This window comes from Musa acuminata, chromosome BXJ1-6 (assembly GCF_036884655.1).
Source record: "Musa acuminata AAA Group cultivar baxijiao chromosome BXJ1-6, Cavendish_Baxijiao_AAA, whole genome shotgun sequence".
NCBI lineage: Eukaryota > Viridiplantae > Streptophyta > Magnoliopsida > Zingiberales > Musaceae > Musa > Musa acuminata.
Genome location: NC_088332.1, coordinates 12,594,452 through 12,619,083, shown reverse-complemented (window position 1 = coordinate 12,619,083; position 24,632 = coordinate 12,594,452). Strand labels below are relative to the sequence as shown.

The following is a 24,632-nucleotide window of genomic DNA, read 5'->3' as shown; positions in this document are numbered from 1 at the left end:
GCGTCTTAAAATATGTTATGATGTAGTGTCAATAATGAATAATTCATTAGTCAATGGAGCAACTGCGGAAGTGCCATAGAGTTTGCGTTCCTCGACCACCTGTCGTGGCGCCACCACGCCATTCCTCACAGGGGAGAAAGCTTCGGGGGTGGCTTTCATGGTTGTAGACACGTTTCGTTCACCTACCCGGTGAGACTATGCCCGCACCACGTGGCTTCACTGGACGTTGCTGGATCAAAAATGCTCTCCCTACTCTCGGGCATCGACCCGTTCATCTACTCGCTTTCGAATATGTGACGGATGGGTGAAATCACGACTACCAAGCACGCGAATGTGATCCTACGGGTTGGTGAGCAGGGGCTCGGCTCTTTTAGATTGGGCGTGTGGAAGATATATGCGATCTCTCCTCTCGGAGCGAGACACGTGGCGGTATGATGACCGGCTGCGAGGGTCCCTAAATGGACGGTGGAAGCCAATTCGCGGAAACCCTTGTGACGGCGTTCTCCCTTCTCTTATCCGGCGGTGTTCGATCGAGTCAGGTAATGCCGACTGGGGCTTAGCCTTTCTTCGCTGTAATCGTTTCTTTTCTTCTCTAATTTCCCCCTTTATTTTTGCTGGGTTTTTGTGGTTGATTCTGAGATCTTTCGGGTTCGTGAACTATGCGCTACTTTATTCTTCTTCTGCATGTTTCGAAAAGTCTAGACGCTCGAGATAAGGGCTTGGGAGGTGAGCCCTGATGTCTTATACGCAGTCCTGGCTCTTCCGATTGTTGATACTGGAAAGTCATCTTATGGCTTTGGTGGTGGTGGCCAAATTGTGACCTTTCGGTGATAATTTGGACAGATTTGCTTTGCCAAGAGCTTTTATATTTGCGGTTACCATTTCGCTGATCGATATGATTCGTCAGTGGAAGCTGGATGTTTGATAACGATCAGGAGACTCCTTACCTTTCGAGGTCAGCTTGTGGCGTTTTGGCACTCCAGAGGAAGAACAAGGAGGGCCTTTTGTGGTGGCTGCTGCTGCTGCTGCTGTTGTGATTCTGCAAAGAAAATCGCTGTTGCTGCTGCCGTGTCTTTTTAGATCTATTGATAATTGGTTTGTTCGATTAACGTGGTGCTTCATTCTAGTTGCTGGCAATATGACAACAATTGTGATCTCGGGTTAAGAAGAAGCATTAGCCACTAACTTCTCTGGTAGTCCTGCATCTAAGTAAGGTGTAGAATGGAGTTGATGGCTGCCACCGTTCCAATAGCTTTATGGAGTTCTGTTCAATGATTGAGAAGCATTTAAATCTTTAAGTAGCCAAATAGAGTCGAAGATATTATAAATCAGGACCAGTAAAGTGGTTATTTCACCTTAAGAAGAACTTTGGTACATCTTGATCATTGTGTGCATCTGATACTGCTTTGCTTCACTTGTACTTGGCATCTTCTCAGCTTTGTCGAAGTTCTATTACAGCTATCAATTGAGATCTTTGGTGATCATGATATAATTATTTTTAGTAAACTTTGGAATAAAAACTGGGACATTTCAATTTTGTTATCGGTCAATTGAAGACCTAGATCTTTCAGGTTTCTAGTGTAATTCATGATTTTTAAGAATGCAGAACTAGTTACAAGTCTCAGTTAAGAGCCATGTGAGCAATATAGGTTATAATTCTTTGCTCTCTATATATAAATTGTTCTTCAGAATGAGTAAACATCAGTTGTTGTTGCATGCTATGGATAGCTGATATGCGATGACTGATATTTCAGAAGCAGAACATCAACTCATGCCTTTGCTAGATATGAATATTGACAGACATCATGGTGAACCACTGGTTGGTGCAGTTCGTACTTTAGAGATTTGGAATGAACTACATATGTTGTGATATCAAACTCATGAATTTTACTGATTTCTTGGAGGAAAGCACCTTAATGGATGTTCTTGTGTTGAAATGCATATTTCATCTTGTGCAGTTAGGAGGTTTAGCATTAAAACCAAATATGGGATAATAAAATGAATGCATCATATGCATCTTTAGTTGAGGAGCTTTGCTAGTAGCAGGCAAGTTTTCGGGTAATGTAAGCAAGAAATTCATCCTGTGAGAGCCCTTTGATAAATCTTTGCTGATGTTCATTAGTAAACAGAATATGTCATTAAAGATTTGTGCACTGGATGAATACTAGAGTGGTCATCGGTTCATTCTTTTTATCTGGACTGCCTTCCTTCTGTCGTTCTCATTATTGAACAGATTGCTGGATTTTTATTTTGGAGTTGTCTTTTTGTCTTTCTCATCCTATTATCAGCTTGTAAGGTTGCAACAAGAATTAGTCAGTAGATCTTACCTAAAGGATGTCAAAGGTTACTTTTCATTATTGCCGCTATTATGAATTTGGGACATGGAATATTATGGATGGCTAGGCTGATGGTCTGTTACCTCTTAGCAACTATGTTTGAATGGCTTTCTTACTTTTCAAGATATATAACAGGGTAAAGGAAAGTCCCAGTGAGTTACATGTTTCCCATTGGAGAAATTTTCCTTCAAATACTAGTGCTGCTTCAACATATTTGGCATATGGACATTCTCCTCAAATGTTAGAAATGAAAAAAAAAATGAGTTCCTTGTAAACAGTATTATTATGCATTTCCTATTCAATTCCATATTGATCTGAAATCAAGAATTCATCTCAAAAGGTTCCTTTGGAGTTCAAAGCTTTGTTAGACAGTCAAGGACTAACTTCCAAAGGCATATCCTATTTGTCTGTGGCGGCATCATATTTTTTCTTTTAGAATAGCTAGTATCTTAGTTTATCCTTTTTTCTGGCCTCTATTATAATATCTTTTAATCAATTTACACTCCTAAAATATTTTGCCCATTCCAATTTAATTTAGACTTTCAATTTAAATAAAACCCAGAATCTTCAAGTTAAATAAAATCCAGAATCTTCTTTTTCATAACCTTCAACTTATATTCGTTTGTTTGTCCCGTTAGCACATATGAATGGTCAAGTGGATTTGACTGTATTCCTTCCAGCTGATCTTTGTTACCTATTGTGACATTAAAAGGTAAATTGTGTTCTTTGGCTGTACTCATGTTTGCTTCTGTTGGTCATATGAGCTTTGATATGAGAGATGAAATAGACTTCTAAAATAGCTTATGGTAGTATTTATGCTGGATTTCACCTGTTAGAGATTTTACAACTCTGAATCAGATAATTACTACTTCATTATTTTCTTTTTTGTATTTATATTTTCTTATAGCCTCATTGATGTCTTCTCAGGAGTGTGAACTTTAAGGTGCCTTCTATAAATAGGATCTTGCCTTCTGCCCGGTGCCAAAGAAAATTTTTGTAGACTTGCCAGCCATCACTTGAAGAGATGTCAGAATCAGACAATAATGAGGTTCTTTTATTCTTCATTGAATATAAATTATATGGAGATTTCATGTTTCCTTGGAATTAACATTTTAAAGTCTGTGTTGGCAGTCTGGACCTAATCTTGCATTCCAAAATTCTAGTGACTCTATTTTTGGCATGCCTATCAAGAAAAGGCAGTTTCATTTATCTCAGTGCCCATCTCCTAGATCTCAGGAAACAGATGTGTCTCCACAAGATTGTGGGATATCAATTAGTTCTACTGAACACATTTTACATACTGATATTATGCCAATTCCTGGAAGTTTCAGCCGAGCTAGTTCCCAGGAATTTGCATTAAAAGATGCTAGATCCTCTGGTCAGGGAACTAGTACTGCAAGCTTAACCATGGGTCACAAGTCTTTTGGATTGTCAATTATGGATACCAGCAAAAACATGTCAACTCCAAACAGACCACCTGGGCTGCCTGTAGGTGAGATGGATGTTGAAGAGAGAATTTCTAGTGTTAGGCCTACATACCCAGCAAATTCAGAGTTACGATTGACATTATCATCGGATGCAAAAAATTATGGTTACAACTTGGTTCAGCAAGGCATAACTGAAACATGTTCATCAGATCTGCCTCTTGATCCTCTGATAACAGTTAGTGAAACTGATGCCAAGACTGGTTCTTTTAATGTGGTGAACCGGTTTAATTTGGATCTAAATATTCCAGTTGACACATGGGATGCTACTGTCGGTGAGTCTGTTATTGAACATAGCATGCATGAAATGTTGAATGGCATTGAGGCATGCTCTGAACAAACAATTCGGGCTGATGTCACATCAGGTAAGTCTATTATTGGGAGAAGTCACTATGACCATTGGTTGTCTAATTTGGGGAAGACTGATGAGAGGCATAAGGTGTCTGGGCTTGGCTTAGATTTGCAGCTTAAACCACCCAGCAGACCGGAATCATGTATCAAATGGGGAGATGTTGCTCCTGATTTAAGCTTGTCCTTGGAAAGAAATGTGTCAAATGCTTCATTCAAAGTTATAAAGCCTGAACCACACATAGACAATAGTCAAAATGACTGTGTTAATGCTTATCTGAGTGGATCAAATCTTGCACTTTCTATGTCTGTAAAACCTCAACTATGTAGTGGACATTTTCAGGATGGAAGTGCCAAAGTAACTTGTTCTGGTGACGAGAAACAAGCAGTCAGAAGGGTGATGAAGATGGAGCTATCTGAACAGTTATCCAATGAGTACTTTAGTAGACCTGCTGTTAAGGCAGTTAGCATGGAGTTTCACAACAATAAACCAACACATCAGCATATAGAGATTCCATTGAGCATGACTGAACCCATGGATTCGAATTCTGTCACTGCTTCTGATGAAAATGTTCTTGATGTTGATGGCTCAGTGATGATTGTTAATACAGACATCAATACTAGTCCTGTGGCCTCGCCTTCTATTGTGAATCCATCTTCCGAAGAATGTTGTAAATTTGAAGATACACTTGATAGCACTTGTAGTCTTGAGAAGGCAGAAGTAAGTGCTTCAAAGGCAGCAGATTTGGATGTAGATTCCCTCAGTTTGGATGTTAAAGAGAAGTTCAAAGGCGCTGTAACTTCGGAAGATACTTGCTTGGGTTCTAACTCGTTTTATGAATATGTAGTACCTGTGGCACTTAATGGTACATCTGAAGGTATTGTACGCTCAGATGATGAGTACTGCAAATCATTGAAATCAATTGCAGAAAATAATCTTCGTTTGGATTCCATGGGAAAGGGTACAAGAGGTGAGGAAAAACAGGAAAGTGTAGACTTATTTTCTAAGATTCAGGAACTTTATGATGACAAGCAAGTCCCATATGATAGTCCTCATGGTCCCAGTGTTGCTAGAGATAAAGCTCTTACACATGGAGCTGGTGTTGGTGAATACAAAGATGGCAAACATGGGGATCTTGTCCCTCGTGAGCCAATTGAGGCTTCCTGTGAGGAACGAGAAAAGGCAGATAACGAGATAGCCGCCGATACAACTGCTGCAGTGGATGTTTCTGTCAATATGTTATCAAATTTGGAAGTTAATGGAAAACAGATACAAATTTTGGATGTAGTTGCTGATGCAATTGGTGCAGTGGATGTTGCTGCCAATATGCCACCAAATTTGAAAGTTAATAATGAACAGATGAAAATTTTGGATGTACAGATTGGTCATCATGGTGAAGCTTTTGATGGCAATTTGTGCAATTATAAAAATAAGACAGGCTCTAGTTTAACAACAGATTTGCTTGAGTCATCAGGAGTGAGGGTGCCAATGACTTCAAGTAGTACAAGACTTGCAAAACTTTTACAGCAAGCTAATAGGAAGGAAAGAGGCCCACCCATGAAGTCGAGGCGCACTAGATTACTTAGCTCAAAAGTTGTGAAAACTTGTGAGGATGATGTAAGCAGCCAACAGGTGAATGCTAAAGAGGAAAGAAGCCCACCCATGAAGTTGAGGCCCGTTGGATCACTTAGCTCAAAATTTGTGAAAACTTGCGAGGATGATGTAAGTAGCCAACAGGTGAATGCCAAAGAGGTGGAAAGTGGCCCACCCATGAAGTCGAGGCCCGTTGGATCACGTAGCTCAAAATTTGTGAAAATTTGCAAGGATGATGTAAGTAGCCAACAGGTGAATGCTAAAGAGGATGATATCCCTGTGAAAAATCCAGTGACATTAGAGAGTGATTCAGATGCCAGTGGTAAATGTAGTCAGATTAGGAAGGTAAATTCACCGGGTATCAACAAGTTATCTTCTGGAAAAATGAACTCAATTACAGCTAGACTTGTTTTTTCACAAACTGAGAGGAAAGGGTTGATTGATAAACCACACAGACATGAAGGGTCACACACTCGAGGTGGCAGGTGATGATTCTCTCTAGTCTTCTCTCTAGTCTTTCCTTTGGCATTTTCTTTATGTTGCAATTTGCAGGTTATTCTGATCTTTACTTCCTCTAAATTTTAGGAGTGAAAGATATGACAATAGGTCTTTTAGATATGGAAGCAATGATCAAGATCAACCGGTTCAAAAACGTGGTATGGATTTGATGAACACCAGAAGGGATGGTCATAATGTGAGTGCATGTGCCCGAGACTCTGGCCGTCGATATGCACCAAAAGTTAATGACTCTAAAGGTTACAGATTCACAAGGCCTAGTAATAGACACGAGGTTCCCTTGAGAATTGCAGCAGATGGTTCTGCTGGGAGTGATGGTCGGATCATCAGAAGGTTTATGAATAATGAATCACCACATTTATCTCATTTTTCATATAGTAGGCATTCTCTTGGGGCACATGATGGACCATCAATTGCTGTTAGGATTTCCAGAGGAGTCTATCAGGAAGATAGCTCCAATACGTTCACCGGTAGGCATGTCCCAACCATTCTACCAGATCATGAGAAGATGGTGAGAGGCTTGCCAAATTTAGTGATAGACCCCTTTTTTAATTCAGACCGATATGTGCAATATGAACAAGCTGATAATTACCCCTCGTTGAGAGAAAGAAACCTTTCACCTACTGGGAGGAGGGGTCCTCCCAAATGTCTACCTCGAGCACGCTCTCCTTATCAGTTTTCTCCACCTAGGTCGCCTGGTATAGTTTATGAGGGACATGTGGAGCTATTGCGACACAGGTCACCACCACTGAGATCACCTCCTCGACATCTTTGCTTACCTGAACATGCAATGGTCAGAAATGGTTTGCCACCTTATTCTCACTTAGCTAGTGACATGAGAGAAATGCATCCCATGAGGGAAGTGGATTTGTCAAGGCCTGTTAGGGGTTCTCAAAGGAACATCAGGAGGTTTAATTTGTGTGTTCAACAAGAGAATGCAGAGGACTATGGGTCTATGCACTTTGCTCAACAAACTCTCCACGCAGAAGATGAGCTGGTTCATAGGAGGAAGTATGATGGCAAACGTGCTTATCTTCAGTCTTGTGGGAATCACCATCCTGTTGGTGACAGTGGAGAGGAGCCTATTACTTATCCAGTCGATGGTGATCCTCCTAGACCTATAAGGTTTTGTCCTGACAGAGAAGGTTTCTCTGATAGAAGCAGCTTAAGGGGCCCTGTCATGCGAAGCACTTCAAACACATCAAGAAGAATGGCAGAACGAGAAGATTTCAGAAACCGTGGCCTGCCAGCAAGGCGTGACAGTGATTTCAATTATATTCAGCTAAAGAGGAGAAGAGTTTGACTATGAGATGTGTCATTTTAGGTGATTGCTTATGGCCCTTTAGTAGCAAATCCTGCTGTACATTTTGAGAACCAAATTGACATGAACAGTTCTTGCCACAAGATTTGTGGGACTCTTAAGAACCACCAATGGCCGGGCTTGACAAGTTTTGCTATGAATTATACCATATAGAGTAATGGTTAAGCCAGATGATGAGGTTGAAAACATCTCGAGTGACAGATGTTCTTATTGTCAGCCATGTTTGAGTTATTTGTCTTTTGGACATTTACAGTATTGAGACATCTTGGAATGTCAGGGCTCAGTCGACAGTGCCTTCCTGCTTACTCTGCTGGCAAATCGGTGCCTCTCTGCAAATTATATTTATATGCACATGTATGCATATGAAATTCTGGTTCCAAGATGAATGAGTGCTTCTGACTTCATTGATTTCATGATTGGATTCTTAGATGCTGCAGACACCTCAAACCTTGAAAATGAGAAAGTGTTTAAGATATTGTTAAAACATGCAACAGTTGTAATCCAAAATGAACTAGTGCGTGGCAATTTTCCTCCGGTTCTGCTGCTATTTTGGATGGCTTTGCTCATCACCTCAGAGGAGGGTTTCCAACTGGAAAACATTCTTATGGATCATTTTGCAGTTTCAATGGATATTTTTTGGGATCAAGGACTCCATTGTCTCCTTGGTGTCTATCCATAGATAAGAGATGCTGCTTGAAGGGAGTTGTTTCATCCTAATAAAAGAAAAGTTACAGTTAATGTCATCAACAGGTGCAGACTTGCTCCGTCATTTGAAACTTCCAGACTTTCCCGTCAGTTAATGGTTCCCATACAGCTTTCAGTTATCAGCATTTCTCAGCTCCCAGAGTTAATGCCTTATTGGGGTGTCTTCCATTTTCAATTTATATGGTTTGGATTGTTGGAACAGCTACCTAAATTCCATACTGAGCAAGTGGACTGTCTGAGTTTGACTTTATTGGGGTTCATGAGAACCAAAAGATTCTGGTTGACTTCAAAGAAGGTATTTTTAGACAGCTTAATTATGAACTTAAAACTGACTTAAACATGGGCAGAGGGATCTCTTAAATATTTAGCTTTGGTATAATGAAACCTGCAACAAAGAGTATAAGACTGGTGGCAATTCATAATTGAATGAATTGTCGAAGGACATGACATTTTAAGATGCTCAAAAAGGCATGGTATTTGTCACTTAACCAAGGCTTAAATATATAGTGCTCACAGTTAAATGAAAGGCTAAACAGTCAAATAGACATGTCTCATTTTGTACACTAAAGAAATGCAGATCACTGTGGTACAATATCACCAAGTGTCCATGTTATTTATACTTGTTAGCAAGTAGTCAAATCTATTCTACAGGGCACTGTAGCATCTGCAAGTTGAAGGATGGTGGTTGGCTTGAGCTTTAATCGCTCTTCATTTCCTCCAGCGGTGTTGGGACATTACTGTGTCACCCTTGTTAATGTTGATGCAAAGAGAAAGGGTAGTCAATGAAGTCATACAGTTTCTCGCATCTCGTAGACAAACTGCTTGGACAATGGAGAGGTTTCAGTGCCATGTAAGTCTTCCTCTCCTTCGTCATGTTCACGCGATGTCTTCACCGGATACGAAGAATATGGTATCGATGGAGATGGCGAAGAAGCCCCGCTGAGCAAGAAGCCCGGCGAGTGTGGATGCGCCCTGAGGCTTCTCGAGCTCGCGAATGGCGTGCTCGTACTGCCGGGGAAGAGATGCTGGATGCCACTCGGAGGCCCGTTGGATACCATCTTGGCCACGAGAGAGAGGAAGACGAGGAGGCCGAGCGTCCGTAGATCTGCCTGTGCTTTGACGTGATCACCATGCTCCCACTACCGTGGGCGATCAACTGCAAGAATTGGATCACCATGAGAGCGCTTGCGGAGTCCAGCCCCGAGGTGGGCTCGTCGATGAAGAGGATTATGTGGCCGTCGATGTCAGTTCCGATGGACACCCGGCGCCCCTCATTCCTATCCCAAACGATGGTTTTCGCCGCCGACTGCAGCCCGAGCTGGACGATCACCTCTTTCACTCCTCCTCCTTCCTTGACGCTGGGACAGAACGAGGCTGCCGCAACCTGACAGCGACCGTCAACGTCTCCTACACGGTCAGCGTCGGGGAAAAAGGTGGTCGACCTGCATCACGTACGAGGATATTATCTTCGAGACTCGCGCCATCGAGGGTGAACCTATCCTTAGAGGCCGGCCCTCTCGATTCGCTTAAGCTGTGCGTCGACGATGGTAGTCTTCCTCGAGCCGCTCGCCCCGAGCACATGACCTCCCCAGTCCTCACCTCGCCGGAGATGGAATCCAAAAGCTTCCTGCTTCCGGGTTGCTTCTTCCAGAAAAGTGACGACCTCCGTGTCTCCTTAAACGCTGTCGGAGAGAGAAAGAGATCGGCGAAGGCGAGGACGAAGATGCACGGCTACTCGCTGGCGGTGGCTATGGCGGGGAGCTGGGTTTATTCGACGGAATATGGTGTGGTGGTCGGCGTTGGAAACCATGCAAGGTTTTCGACAGTTGGTGGATTTCGCTGTTGCAAGCTATCACTGGTTTTGTCGCTTTGACGGCATGGTGGTGACAAAACATATATTTATTTTAACTAGATTAATTTATGTCAACTATAATTTAATCATTATTAATTGGGATGCTATAGAAAGGGATAATATATTTTATACTAAAATATATAAGGGCTAATACGGTCATTGAACCTCTTTCCTACATTTTACTTAAGTCTTATTGGTGGAATACGATTCCTAAATTGTCAGCCACACAAGCAAATAATTTGTTGCGAAATATCTCTGTTAATCGGTAATATAACAGATGATAATATGATTTTATTATATATAATTATAATATCTTTTAGAAATATATATATTATCTATAGTACTCGTTCGATAGTTGTCTTCATTGCTCATCGCCAATGCAAGGATAGTGTTAAGGTGGGGGACAAAACCTAGGGGAAGAAGGCAACTACAATGCCACCTTTGTCCTCTACTCTTGAAGTTGTTTTTCGTCTCTTCCTTTGTCTCTTGCTCCCAATATTATCATTATATTTTTATTTTTAAGGTGATTTATAAAAGTATTATAAAATTGATGTTATCTTCGGGGTAGGAGGCAAAGGTTGATTTCATTGTGTGACGTATGACAAAGGCGATAATGGTAAGATAGAATTCAGAAATAATATTATTTTAATAAAATAAGAGATGTTATGGGAGAATAAAGTAAAGAAAGGATGTTATGAAAAAAAAAAATTTAATTTTTTAAAAATATTATATAATAATAATAATAATAATAATAATAATAGTAATAATAATAATAATAATAATAATAATAATAATAATAATAATAATAATAATAAATATGTATTCCATCAAACGATAGCAATGACAGCGGGCCCAGAACGGGCCGGTCCGTCACGGAAACGGTTGGCCCAGTAGACTCTACGTCACTAAAACCCCGGAACCAGTTTTCGATTGGGGAGGAAGCTATGGAGCGTGCCCTCCTTGAGAGGCTCCAACGCCGCCTCTCTCCCGGCGCCGCCGATGCTCGCGGCCGCATCCAGGCCCTATACTCAGCCCGATCCCTCATCGCCAACCCCGATTCCACCGAGTCCACCCGGCGCTCCGTCATCGACGCTCTCGTCGCCTCCCTCCGCTACCACCAAGACGACCCCGCCTTCGTCCACCACGCCCTCAAGCTCCTCGGCGATGCGGCTGTCCTTTGCCGCCCCTTCGCCCACACCGTGGTCGCCGCCGTTCGCCCCTTCCTCGACGGTGGCCACAGCCTGACCGCTGACGCCGTCGCCGCCCTAGCCTCCGTCGCGGAGGCCGACAATGGAGGGGGAGGAGAAGGGTATTCTCTCGTTGCGTCGGCATTGGACGGCGTTCGCATTCTTTCGCTTGCTTCTAGCCCCATCGTGGTCGTTCGGTCGCAGGTTCTTGATCTCTTGGTGCGGAGTGTGGAGAGGGGTCGATTCTGGGATTCTTTTGGGCATCATACAACGATTCAAGTGTTCCTTGGGCTCGCGATGGATCTGTACCCACTGGTTAGAAAACGTGCTGTCGATGGCATAATAGCATTGCTAAGGGAAGCCGCAGGTGGCGTCGATTGTTTAATCGTGGAATGCTGCTATGATCGTGCTGTTGTGCTTCTTAAGGACGAGGAAAAGCTCGTTAGATTGACTGCCGTTAAGTTGGTGAGGAACATTATCCATAGACTTTGTTATACTGTCAAAATTTTGGCTTTATGATCAGTCAATTTTTGATTAAAAACCAGCTAATCTGCGTGATATTTCATGATCAGATCAGTGAGTGTGGGGAGCTTTTTGCAGCCAGCCAGGGGGAAACTGAGCACAGCGAGCAAATGGATGTGGTATTTGTTCAAGTATGCATTGTGTTGTTTAAAGCTTATTGCATTTTCTTAGTTCTCAGTGCTTGGGTGAATATCGTTGTCCAATTTAGTTTAATCTTCTACTTTCTTAGTATATATCTTGGTTATATTTAGGTTTACTATAAATCCATTACTCTTCTTTTCAGCTTTGTTTGATGGCAAGAGATATGCATATGGAAGTTAGATTTGAAGCTTTTGTTGCGCTTGGGAAAGTAAGACTGGTACATGAGACTGTTCTGTTACAATCCCTCTCTAAGAAAATTTTGGGCATCAAGAGCGGAAAAGCCATTGTTAAATGCTCCACAGAAGGAACTAAAATTTCACTGTTATCAGCTGCTGGCGCTTTTGTACATGGAATTGAAGATGAATTCTATGAGGTGAACTTGGTGCTTATCATCATGTTATTATTATTTTTTCTTTTGAGTGGTACATCATAATTCAATGAAACTTCACACACACACACACACACACACACACACACACACACACACACACATATATATATATATATATATATATATATATATATATATATATATATATATATATATATATATATATATGCAACCTCTTTGTGGTTTCTGCAATATATTATATTGTGCTAATTGTTTTCTAGGTACGGGAAGCTGCCTGTAGATCATTGGGAATGCTAACAATTTTCTCTGTCAAGTTTGCATATGAGGCTACAAACTTACTAATGGACATGTTAAATGATGATACAGAGGTGGTTCGATTACAAACCTTGCAAACATTATCTCATATGGCAAATTATGATCGTTTAACAATGCAGGACAAACACATGCAAATGGTATGCCATGGACCTTTATTTATTTGAGAGAATCATTTATTATTGATATGCATCAAAATTACACATTATTATGAACTGTTTAAGATTTTTCCTGTGCTATTTTTTTTACAAAATATCTTGAAATTTATCAAAATTATATAGTAGTATGAAAATTTTAAGATTTTTCGTGTGCTATTCTCTTACAAAATATCTTTTGCTAATATTGAATGTGCAGTGTTGCTTGTGTCACCAGTTGATGGTGAAGATTGAGGATAGTTGCAAGATCTTGCAGTATATTTCTGGATAGCATAGCTCGCAGACTCTTGGTATCAACTGCTTGCCTTTCAGTTGACATGTCAATGGAGAGGAATGAGAATAGCAATTGTGGGTCTGATATGTTTATCATTAATCTAGAGAAATAAATCTGAAACTTGAAATTCTTATTCACATAGTGGAAATGTTACTATTTTAACAACTTTAGTGTCAATTCTCTATTTGTGAGATGACAGAATGAACATCTCCAGCATATCTTTCATGATGCACATGGCGAAGAATATGTTATGCAGAGACACTTCTTATAAATGTTTCATGTGAAGGTCTAAAGAGCATTTATTTTCAATGGGAATGCTGAACTACGTATTGTGGTTTATGCATTAGCCAAGATTGCCTTATTGGGAACATTCCATTCTGTTTCCTTGTCAGACCAATATGCTGTAATGATGTGTGGTGTTCTGGTTGGTACCAGCGCCTTGCTGCTGGAAAATAGAAAAGATCATTACAAGTACATAATTCCTCCTCCTGATTTACTTATTGTTCACCTTCTTTTCTTTCACTTTCATCTACCACAATCCTCCTCCTACTATCCTTTTTTCAGTCATTGCCATGTCAAGTTGTGCTTCTCTTCTTGTTTTTGCTATTGTCACTTCATCAAGCTCAATATGAGGTTAATGACACTATTTACACTGATTCAATTTTGACTGAAACATGTGAAATTTCTTGACTGAAACCGCATATTGCAAGTTATTTAATGCAATCAGACTTAATATTGTTATGTGGCATGTGGCTTCTTATCATGTTCTATAAAATATCTTAGAAGCAGGAGTTTGTTTCTATTAATAAAATTGTTTGCCCATTTTTGACTGCAACCGCATATTCATTACTCTTGGTTTTCGGTTAATATATATTTCAAGGTTGTTTTGATTTCTTCGTGTACTTTTCCCATTATTTACTTGTCTTACAATACAGAATTTAGCTCACACTATGTTATTTGTGAAATTCTGCAGTTTCTTGGTCTATTGGCTGATATTAGTCCCTCGATAAGATGCGTGGCAAGAAAACTGCTCCAGCTAATTAAGTTGCCTGATTTTGTATCGTTTAGAGATACAATTGATTGTCTCGTCAGCAATTTAGAGGCATTCCCAGAGGTTTAATTATGTAGAATATTTTCTAGTATATTCATATACTATGCTTTGTGGAAGAGTCTACATATTAGCAACTTTCAGTTTTGTTGGGTACTTCAGGAGCTTCATTCATACTATAGGACTTGTTGGTACTTGTAATAGAACTTGTTGGTACTTGTACTTGATTAAGTCAAATGAAATGTATACTTTATTCTTAAGCCAGCTCAGACTTGCCTATAAGATTTTCATCTCATGCCATTATGTACATGTAGTGTTAATGGATGAGGATTAATTGCCATCCATACTACATCTCTTCAACTGCAGGCTTGGAATTGTGCATGTAACATGAGTCTTGTGTCATGTACCCTGGCAGTTTATAAGTCTGGGCATGCACCTATGTTAGATGTGATGACCCAAGCCCAAATACCATTTGAGCTGGGCATGTACCTTTTGGAGGTGGGTTTTAATTTATATAGTAAATCAAAGCCTAGTCTACATTTGATATGGGACTAGTCAGGGTATTACACTGGATCGTGGCATGGCACTACATAGCTTTTATGTACCATGGCACGTTTTGCACCAGTGGCTGGATACGGTGCGGCACGGCACTATTTTTTGTTGACAAAGAAAAAGAAAAAAATAAAAAAGATAAAGTTAGGTGAATTTTGGCAATTTGACTTAAGCCTTTTTAGATGTGGATAAAGTTAATTGAGTTAGGTACAATTTTTACATATACAATTTTCATCTTTACTTTTTCATGTTTTTTTAAATTTGACAAAAAGTAAATCTGCATAATTTTTGGCAGTTGACATGTGATATTTTTGCAAATATTTAATTAATCCTTACTATGATTAGACAATTGCCTCTCAGAATTGATGTCACCTCTTTTATGATCTCATGCTTATTTCTTGTTAAAAATATTTCTCTTTATAAACTTATTATTTTCATGTGTATGTTGTTTGAAAACTTCTGATGTTCAGTAGCATAGTGATTTGGTTCAAATTATACTGCATTTCCTTTTAACAAGAATATTTGAAATTATTGTTAATTTTTAACAGCCAATGATAAATGAATGCTGTTTATGTTTGTAAAATATAAGGTGATAGTAATTTTTATTTAAAGATTCTTCAGATTAAAAGTTTAAAAAAAGATGATGTAATGATAGCAAAATGGGAATAGACTAATCCTTTGTTTTCTATTTTTTAAATATCTTAGTTTAATTCATTGATATATTTGAACTTGTTAAGCATTATGTTATATATTTCTTATCAGCATCCCTGTTTTCTATATTCAGGAAGAAGAAGATATTTTCTTCGTTCTGTTTTCTGTCGGCAAGCAGCACAAGAACTTTTCAGCCAAGTTAGCAAAAGAATTTGCAAAAGAGGTGCATCCTTCTTCTTTGTCCATGGATATTAAGGGAGCAATATGACTTATTGTAGTATCTATTATTTAAAACTGACTTTCCCTGTTTGGAATTTTATATGTTTGTTTTGATGGATGAAGTAGGTTTTAGTAATGCACAAAATATTAAGCCCCTGTTTCATCTCATTTACTAAAGTATGTCAACACATGTACTTTACATCAATCTCTTTGCAGATGAAATCAAGGATAAATGATTCTGCTAATGGCAAATTAAAAGGACTAAAGAAAATTTATCAACTTCTATTAATCTTAAACCTGGAGCGATCTGGAACAAATCTTACTTTTGGAGATTGAAACCATGCCTTAAAAGTCATTGAAGTTGGGATGTGTAAATAATGAAGGAATCAGGGATTGCTGACCTTACAACCAACCTTGTCCTTCTTTGCTCACCTTTCTTGCTTTCCTGACTTTATCAGTAGTATCTTTCTTTGTTGGAGCTGTAATCTTAGAGTCCTTGCTTGCTTGGGTTGTTTCCCTGGAGGTGAAGAAAATTCCTTGATTCCTCTTTCTTGGACAGGATCCTCATTAATTGTTTGAAGGAAGCTAGTATCTGTATCTTTCTCTTCTGCTTGCCAAAAATGAAGAAGCCTTAATTGTTGCTTTTACATTGCTTATATACACCTTCAGCTGGTTCTTGTGCTTCTTGCCTTCTTTACATAGGCAGAAGTCAAGATAGTCCAAGATGGGCTCTTTTGTTATTTGAAACTGGCAACTTATATTATCATGGACCTTGATGAACTTGAGGCATAAGTCATTCATATCTGGATGCCGCTCAAGTTCACAAAAGGTTTGCTGGCAGAAGTGCTATGATATAATTGAATTAAGTGGTTTTATATCATTTGCCCTGAAGGCCTCGTGGATTTACTCATGTTATGAGAATACTGATAGTTTTTAATATGGATTACATGCAACATTTATAGAAAAGGTATCCCACACTTGTGCGGTGACATGCAGTAAAAATAAAATTCTACAGAAAGGCGGATAAACCTAACATCTACAGTTGTCTTATAGGTAGAATATGGATAATGGGGGCATTTCTATCGTAGTGGTCCAATTTTAGTTAAAGTTCTAACTCGGGTAGTTTACTGAACTTAGAAACAGAGATTTCACTTCGTAGAATCTTATTTACTTCAAGTGTCTGTTGCAAGTTATTTGAAGTTAAAATATCAAAGGTCATCAGATTGTCAAGGTGATGGTCCTGGCCTACTGCCCTCGGTGGTTGATCAATTTGTTGCCATGTGAGGGACAGAGTAAAAGTCATTGCTCTTTTTTTTTACAACCCTAAATCTTTAATTATATTGTTCATATGTTGGTAATGAATGCAAAAGTTTGATAGTTCTAAATTCTTTTAGGGTGAATGCTATGATGAATCCAGATCATGTAACTCACCTTTTATGGTTATTGTAGTTTCTAAGTTTTTAAAGTGACTTGTTACTGTTGTGTAATAGATATGCTGATTTCCACTTTGTCTGTTTTATAGATAGATCTATCCTGTGGAGAGCTGATTTTGGATAGCCATGAAGTGGCAGCAAAGTTAGTTTTATTCATCTCATCGTCTTTCTCCAATGGACAACGTACAACTGATATTCCTATGGCTCTATATTCTTATGCAGTCCCTTTTAGTGGAAGAATCACTCATGCCCTGAGAGGTGCTGTAGACCAAGATTCCCTTTTGGCCTATTTGTGTTCTTATAGTAAAGAGATCCACAAGATATGCACTTCATCGATGCCGATTCATGTTGCAATATCTGATATTACACGTAAGGGAAATGTGCTAGATTTTAGTAAAATATTGACACGCTCCGAGCAAACACAAGAGAAGTGTGTGTTCTTGAATGAGGAAACAATGCAGTCAATAAAGCTTAATTTAGAAACAGTTGGGAAAACTTGGTCTCTGATGAAGTCACATTGTACACAAGTAGTGCAAAACATGTTAAGGTATTCTTTATTTGTTTTCTGGTCTTTAGGTTCTCCTAAATAGTTTACTTTCTTTTTTATATGTCTAGGTTACTTAAGTATGCTATGTTATCTATGGCATGTAGGGCTTGCAAAGAAGAGTTAGAAACCATTGCTTGGAATGCTGATGACGGAGCTGCCAGTTCATTTTTAGACTTTGCAGCTCTGTATATTCAAGTAATCCAGTTGGTTACTGAAATATTGGACAAATCTCTTCCAAAAAAATCTTGCATTATTGGCATGACATCACTTGATATCATACTGGAAAGATTAGACATGAATCTCCGAAGGCTGAGGTATGGCTTTTCAGGTTTGCAAAGAGACGAAGAATGTCATATTCTAGAGTTGACGTTGCTTAGCTATGCTTTTAGACTATTGGAGATTGGAGTAAGCCCACAACCTATATTGGCGAGGCTGACTTCTACAATTTCTCGTTTGGAGTTCCTTTGTGAAGGACCATCTAATCTTTCTGATTTTGCCAAAGAAGTAAAGCATGCTTGTACTGAAGGCACAGCAGCCTTATTTTCTAATACATATGTTTTTCGTAAGTTACTTGAACTCTTCTATCCTGAGCAGATAACATTTACTGGAAGATTTAAACAGAAAAAGGCAGAAGTGTTAGTCATTGGTAATGATTCAGAGAATCCTCTGACTTTCGTGTCAGGTTTGCCTGTCGGAATCTTCTTCCGTATAACACTGTTTGAAATACTAAATAGTGACAGGTTGTGGCTCTTGTTGGCCGTGGGTGAGTCAATTCAATATGTCTTTCTTGATTTAATCCAATTTGAAGGCTGTGATGCAGTGAGAAGCTGCACTCTTAATGTTCCATTTCACGGAACTCCAAAAGCAGCATCATTTTTGCTAAGGGCTTCTGTAGGTATTGAGTGTCCATCTGAAGACGTCACAAGCCACAGTAAAGGTCAGGGAGGGCCATTAGATGATTATGCTATAATCTGCAAGGAAAATGATGTTCATTTTATTAGTGTCAATAACAGATGATATTTGGAAGCTGTGAGCTGGGAGTCAATGCTACATTTCTGCATATGTTCTCTATGGGGTAAGTCTGTGATCAACTTGTGCAAAGCAACTAGGTCTGGAGTAACCAGGTGAAACCTTTGCATGATCATCAATAGAAAGAACTGGTGTATACAGCGACACAGAGAAGCAGATTGAAGCAGTGAAACAGTTGGTCAATGAATTAGTGAATCATGGATTATATGAAGTTCTTTGTTATGAAGAACTTTGCTAACTTGGTGTAAGTTTCCTCTATTGTCCTTCCACTTGTGACAACTTGATCATACTCCTTACAACTCATTAGGATAGGTGGGAATTCAGTGTCACCTGAAATTGGTTTCCTTTTCTTTTTGGTCGATGCTTCTATTACTTAATACCATGCTTGACAATTGCCTTTGTTTACTATGCTTTCTTTAAGCCTTTTCTTATTACTCACGAATATTTTTTCTTTTGTGTTGCATGCATGCACGAGTTCCTTAAATTCACATGAAGTAAGTTTACATGCAGAATCATGTCAAGAATCCAGTATCGGATGGGAGATGCCCTCAGCATGACTATATTTTCCACCTCATCCTTCAACAAGCTTGAGGTTCCACCTGGTGCACCTCCCAAACAACAACCCGATTACCATAGACTAGATACACTATTGAGTATTGAGTATTGACAATCAACAAGCAGTCCAACTTCAGCAGCAGCCACTTGAAGAATCTTCTGCATCGGCTGGTAGGATAAGCTATATAACCATGACCACCCACTTTCTGATTAGAACAATCATGCCTTATCATGCTGCTTACTGGAAGAATTATTTGGAGACAAATGAATATTAGAGTGAATATGATTATTTTCATCTCACCTCAATCTGGTTATTTTCAACAGCCAGGAAATTCCATGATCAACAGGGTTATGATTCAACACCTTCCTATGGAACAGTGGACAAACTGTCACAAGAAGGATCCGCCTCTGCTTATTGTGCACCCCCATCTCAGGTCAGCCTTTTAATAGCAAGACAAGGTATCCTACTGATCGAACAAAATCATCTGGTTATGACAATTCTCCACTGGCAGCTAGGTACAGGAGCAAACCTGTGGCTCTGAATCGATATGGCCAAACAACACAACTGATCCATCCTAGTTAGTTATGGGCAGCCTTCACAGATGCAGAAGTCGCCATGTACTCCGGTTGTCAAGCAGACTATATGCAGATGGTTGTAGGCAAAAGCGGTCCTGTGGACTGCCGCCGCATAGCCAACCAGGTTATAGTCAGCAGCAGCACCCATTGACTCATGGTGATGATGGTTATTCACAGCCTCCTGCATGTCCTCAAGGACAATGATACTCTTTTTTATGCTTCTACTGCTGCACCAATTGTTTCAAAAGTAATTGTAAGCAAGGCACTCCCAACCTGATATTGCCCAGTAAGTCCTTTGTAGGGTTGTGGCCCTTGTGGACCATTTTATCATTGTGCTGGTTCAGTATCTAAGTGTTAATGATAACGGGGCTTTGTATTGTGTTTTACAGCTTTCCAATGATGTGATTTAGATTATCAGATTGCTGGTATGTTTTGTTGTCTTTTATGCTAACTCATCAACATGCAGAATGAAGTTATCTGGTGATAAAAGACTTGGCAACTTCGATATTTAGGATGTATTAGAAGCTCCTGTGAATTATAGTCAATAGGCACAGACGTAAATAAATTTATTTGGTGGCAGATTTACAGCCAGTTAGAGCCTATTTGTTTGGACCACATGTTTGTGGCGAGTCTGATCTTGGTAGGAAATTTCTAATTTTATGTTTGACAGTGTTAGGCATTGTCTGTTCAAGTGGCAGTTCAAGTTCACCTTTTGTGGTCTGAGTGGTACTGTCTTGCACTAATTTTTAGTACTCCCCATGTTCCTGCTTTTTATCCACGTTGTTCTGTATCACAGTTTGCCAATCTGTTTGCAGCGGCTATGGGATCCTAAAGATGTCTTTTCTAAAAGTGATGGGGTAGAGATTGTTATACCTTTTCTTGCAGCTTCCTGGAGCTGTTTCTTTAGAAGAATCTTTTCTTTTGTGCAGATGTTTGGAACCGAAAGATTCTGCATAATCTCTAGAAGGTATAAGATGACATCCTGCTATCTCTTTGCACTAATCTGCTGAAAATTCATTATGATCTGATTCTGTTGAATGAACTGTCTTAATAATCTGTTGATTTAGGTCTTACAATTACAAACTTTTCTCTTCTTGGACTAGGATTTCTTTCTCAACACTGACCTTTGATAAGTCTGTCTTTGGTGTTCCTTGCAGGGGAGAATTGGCCGATGTGGTTTTGAGTTAATGATCATTTTATTGCTATCAAAAACTTGCATAAACCAGAAGATCATCGTCTGTTGCATGGGACAGCCCACGCAGGGTGAAGTGTTTCATCTCTCGCAAAATCTTATACAGAAGGTACATCTCTTCCATTCGAGGACAGCATCCGAGGTTCATAACCTTTGTTATGTTTGCGTGGCTGGTAACATCTTTTTTGGCATCCTATGCGCCTGCTTGGTCTGTTCATGTTTCTTAATGACTAAAATTCTGAAATATTCTAATTCTTAATTCATGTGTGACAGCAATGATATGATCACTCTTCCATCTATCTGACAGATCCAACACTGATTATTCTCATCAGCATGTCCATAAATTTTGTTTATCCATCTGGTAGTAGTAATCTATGTCAGGCATTGCAAGTTCCACTATTCTTTTAAAGCATTTATACTGTAAATTCATGATCAATGGTATTTTATAAATACGAGTGTTTGGATGGTTGAAAAATAGCATATATAAAAAGTTTATATCAGTATTAAATAAAAACGTATTTTAAAAGATGTGAAATTATTATTATTAATGGTATGAAAATAAACAAGTTTCAAAAAGTAATTAAAAATTGAATATGACTCCTTAGGTGTGTGAAATGAAAAGGTTGCAGTGGATAATAAATTGATGTGTTTGATCTTTGCCCTTTCCTTTCTTCAGTGGTATCGTCTGTCAACTAATGCAGGTGATTTCTTGGACTCGCATGATATCTACAAACCAAGGACTGGTGACAATGGCCATTTCTCGGAGCGGCGACTGCAATGATAGCCCACATGGTCAGTGTACGCCCTTTTCTCCTCTGCCTGAAGTGACCAATCCTTTCTTCAATTCCAAGGCTTTGTTGGCGCAGCACAGTGGATTAGCATTCATCTTCTGCACCCTATGTCTCGGCTTTCACCGACAACTAACTGGAGGTGTTCGAGCTGCTTTGACCTGCAGTCCCCAACGAAGCTCACTTGCAGAATGGAAGGTAATCTCTTGCCCTTATCAGTAACCAAATGGAAGTCCCATTACCGTATTCTTATTCTCCTGTGTTCATTTAATGCTAACTTAAATGTTGAGTATACCCTTCATTCCCACCAGCCTCTCTGCAAGTACACTTCAAATCTCTTGCCAAATCAGAACACAGCAACTAGACCAAGAATAGATATAGAGAGAGACCAGTGTCACTGTCATTGGCACAACTAAGCAACAGATTGGAGGAAAGTAATTAAGTTTTCGTGTCAATCTCTCTTTTGTTCCTGGCATCCAACTCCCTATTTCTACTTTTTCTTGCGTCTGAAGGCTTTCCCACCTCCTGCTCATCCTTATGCCATATATAATCACCACTAAACAGAGCCCTTCCACTTCTAGGGAGAGGAGAGAGGTAAGAGTATGAGCTCCGGGTGCAAGTCTTCTGTGAGCTGCGTCGACGCACGTCGGCCGGCTAGACCAACCTATGTCAACCTCTACAGGTGGCCGGAGTCCGACGCCGAGTTCGTGAAGTCGATGACAGGAGGAAGGGACGAGAGAGTCGGTGATGACAACCTCGTCGACGGGAGGAGGAGGTGGAGTCCGAGCCCAAGGGTGGTGGATAGTTACTCATGCCGGCAGATGTACCTAAGGAGCTACACCTTCTCCAAGGAGGAGACCGCCACGGAGAAGGCACGACAGTGCCTCGGCAAGGCTAAGCGACGAGCTGTCGTCCTGTTCCCTTTTCTCCAGCAGAAGACCGAGGGCCGCAGCTGTGTTCCTGCTCATGCTGATACCAAGATGAGCAGACGTCGCAGCAGGAGGAAGGAGAAGAAGCGAAAGGTCTGCGGAACAGATAAGAAGCCAAGAGAGATCTCTTACTCCGCACTGTTCTCCATTTTCTTCCGGTTCCTCTTCTGCACCTCCAGCGTCGAAGTAGTCGACAGAAGGTGAATCAAATCAAAAAGGTTGATGATAAACTCTTTTCCAGCTCCAAAGAAGGTGAGTTCTTGGATCTATTCTATCTTATATTCTACTCTCAAAATTACGTGTTTTGCATCTATCTTACTAAAGATCAAAACTAAGAGTGAGAAAGAGTCTTAGTGTTTCCAGTTCCTGCTTGATCAAGAGACTCAGCAAAACTGTTTTCATACTCAGCAGTGCCAATTTCTTGTTATATTTCTTTTGTACATCCAATTCAAGTCCCCAGTAAGGTAAAGCAAAAAAACACCATGCGCTTGATGTAAAGGTTAGTGAGAGAACATGTGCTCCTCTCTCTTTCTCACAGACATCATGCAAATTCTACTCGTTAGTGAGAGAATATGAGAATACAAAAAGGCATGCATGCATTGCAGCCTGCTGTCGACAGACGTCTCTGTTTAAGTGGGCGGCCAATAAAGTTGTGGACGGGGGGTTGGAGGCTGTTACCATAGGTCTCCCTGAGGAAGGTTCTTGGTGTTGTGCCTCGCATGCTTGGAAAGTGATTGGTCCTCCCTCTCTGTCTTCATCTGGTGGTGGAATGGAGATTCAGCTTCCAATTTGCTGGCTACAACTGGGATGGGTGGGTGGGTTAGGTCAGGTTCAAGGTAAATCCTAGTTTAACTTATCCTCCTTCCTTATTCCCAATCCTAAACTCGGGTGGAGTCATTTTCTTAATCATGATCTAACCAGACAACTTGACTGGGGATAAGCTTGGGTGGTTTGAAATGGATAGGATTGGGTGGAGGAACCCAATCTTTTCCTGTTGTCCACCAGTCATTACAATTTTTCTTCCAATGCTATGATGGTGTTCTTCACCTATTTATTTGCCCACCCTTCCTTTCTTCCATGGGAGTGCAATGTTTCACATCTCAACTTTGGATGGATATCAAAACCATATGCCTCCTGTGGTTGCCATAGCAACCAGCCATGGTGGCTACAGGATGAAAGAAAAATTGAGATGAAACTGTTGATGCTTTTTTGAACTGTCATGTCAATTCTTTTATGATTCTGGAATTAGGCAAAACTGAAAAAGACAACAATTACATATCTCTATATTTAAAGAGACTATTTTCAGAGAAGAGATGATGCCACAGCTTATGAGATTTGTTGAGAACATATGGACAGGTTGGAAGAGATGATGGATGAGCCCAGAGGAATATTTCCAATGTTAATCTTACCTTTCCCAGGTTATATTTGCAATATTGAGCCCATATGTAATTTATGCCAAGCACACCAAATTCAGAATTCTAATTCCATGTTTTCATGCATTCAAAGGGGTCATTGCTTGTAGTATCAAAACATAAGGTTAGCTATTACAGATTTGAGGCATGTTAGACATGAAACCATCAGCTTCTGCAAGGAAATGAACCAATAAAAAGGGCATTATTGTATCAGTGAAACAATTTAGTTCAAATTGAGCTGAAGCAGAAAGATAATTCCAAGGAAAAGCACCTCTGAATTGAAGTCTTTACTGAATTAGAAGATGAAATCGATGAGACATTGGTTAACAGATCATCTATCTCATTCCATCATACAAGTTCTTCCAAGTGAAGCTGCTCTTCCTAAACATAGTGTATAAGAATTTGTTTATTAGATAGCGAGCATAAACTACCTAATCTATCTGATGAACTTGGCCATGATTATAACAAAAGGAGAAAGAACAGTAGCATACACTGACATATAGCTGGGACATAATCAAGTCATGCAGCCTTTGCTTTAACACTTTTCTTCTTTTTTTTTTCTCCAGTTAAAAGTCAGAAAAAATCCCCACTCGAACTTTACT

At 39.8% G+C, this 24,632-nt stretch overlaps 3 protein-coding genes across 12 annotated transcripts; all 3 read left to right on the top strand.

Annotated features, from left to right (window-relative positions):
• Positions 1–91: 91 nt before the first annotated feature.
• LOC135586488 (uncharacterized) lies at positions 92–8,959 on the top strand. 5 transcript variants are annotated; one of them, XM_065187431.1, is made up of 4 exons: positions 92–539; positions 3,264–3,384; positions 3,468–6,247; positions 6,348–8,959. In XM_065187431.1, exons 2-4 carry the CDS (start codon positions 3,361–3,363, stop codon positions 7,579–7,581), a joined length of 4,038 nt encoding a protein of 1,345 aa, XP_065043503.1. In that variant the 5' UTR covers positions 92–539; positions 3,264–3,360; the 3' UTR covers positions 7,582–8,959. The 5 variants fall into 5 exon arrangements, with proteins under 5 accessions (XP_065043503.1, XP_065043499.1, XP_065043501.1 ...); XM_065187427.1 differs by having other exon boundaries at positions 703–3,384; XM_065187429.1 differs by having other exon boundaries at positions 92–726; positions 844–3,384.
• Positions 8,960–11,094: 2,135 nt separating this feature from the next.
• LOC103987896 (protein SIEL) lies at positions 11,095–23,025 on the top strand. 6 transcript variants are annotated; one of them, XM_009406352.3, is made up of 15 exons: positions 11,095–11,808; positions 11,916–11,996; positions 12,149–12,379; positions 12,619–12,810; positions 14,073–14,213; positions 15,484–15,573; positions 17,092–17,549; positions 17,654–17,863; positions 17,939–18,822; positions 19,089–19,304; positions 19,458–19,567; positions 19,646–20,676; positions 20,867–21,010; positions 21,603–21,693; positions 21,768–23,025. In XM_009406352.3, the coding sequence occupies exons 1-9, from the start codon at positions 11,101–11,103 to the stop codon at positions 18,564–18,566; spliced, it is 2,739 nt and encodes a 912-aa protein (XP_009404627.2). In that variant the 5' UTR covers positions 11,095–11,100; the 3' UTR covers positions 18,567–18,822; positions 19,089–19,304; positions 19,458–19,567; positions 19,646–20,676; positions 20,867–21,010; positions 21,603–21,693; positions 21,768–23,025. The 6 variants fall into 6 exon arrangements, with proteins under 6 accessions (XP_009404627.2, XP_065043494.1, XP_065043493.1 ...); XM_065187422.1 differs by having other exon boundaries at positions 17,654–18,486; positions 18,563–18,822; XM_065187421.1 differs by having other exon boundaries at positions 17,654–18,822; positions 21,768–21,887; positions 22,271–23,025.
• Positions 22,292–22,822, top strand: LOC135677447 (uncharacterized). Its single transcript, XM_065189805.1, has one exon. The coding sequence runs from the start codon at positions 22,292–22,294 to the stop codon at positions 22,820–22,822; it is 531 nt and encodes a 176-aa protein (XP_065045877.1).
• Positions 23,026–24,632: the final 1,607 nt, after the last annotated feature.

Excerpts from the sequence above, each read along its gene's own strand:
- LOC135586488 (XM_065187431.1), top strand. The coding sequence starts at position 3,361 with ATGTCAGAATCAGACAATAATGAG. Across the intron at positions 3,385-3,467 it reads CAGAATCAGACAATAATGAG|TCTGGACCTAATCTTGCATT; the intron begins GTTCTTTTATTC and ends CTGTGTTGGCAG. Across the intron at positions 6,248-6,347 it reads TCACACACTCGAGGTGGCAG|GAGTGAAAGATATGACAATA; the intron begins GTGATGATTCTC and ends TCTAAATTTTAG.
- LOC103987896 (XM_065187421.1), top strand. The coding sequence starts at position 11,101 with ATGGAGCGTGCCCTCCTTGAGAGGCTCCAACGCCGCCTCTCTCCCGGC. Across the intron at positions 15,574-17,091 it reads CAAAAGAATTTGCAAAAGAG|ATAGATCTATCCTGTGGAGA; the intron begins GTGCATCCTTCT and ends TCTGTTTTATAG. Across the intron at positions 17,550-17,653 it reads GTAGTGCAAAACATGTTAAG|GGCTTGCAAAGAAGAGTTAG; the intron begins GTATTCTTTATT and ends TATGGCATGTAG.
- LOC135677447 (XM_065189805.1), top strand. The coding sequence starts at position 22,292 with ATGAGCTCCGGGTGCAAGTCTTCTGTGAGCTGCGTCGACGCACGTCGG.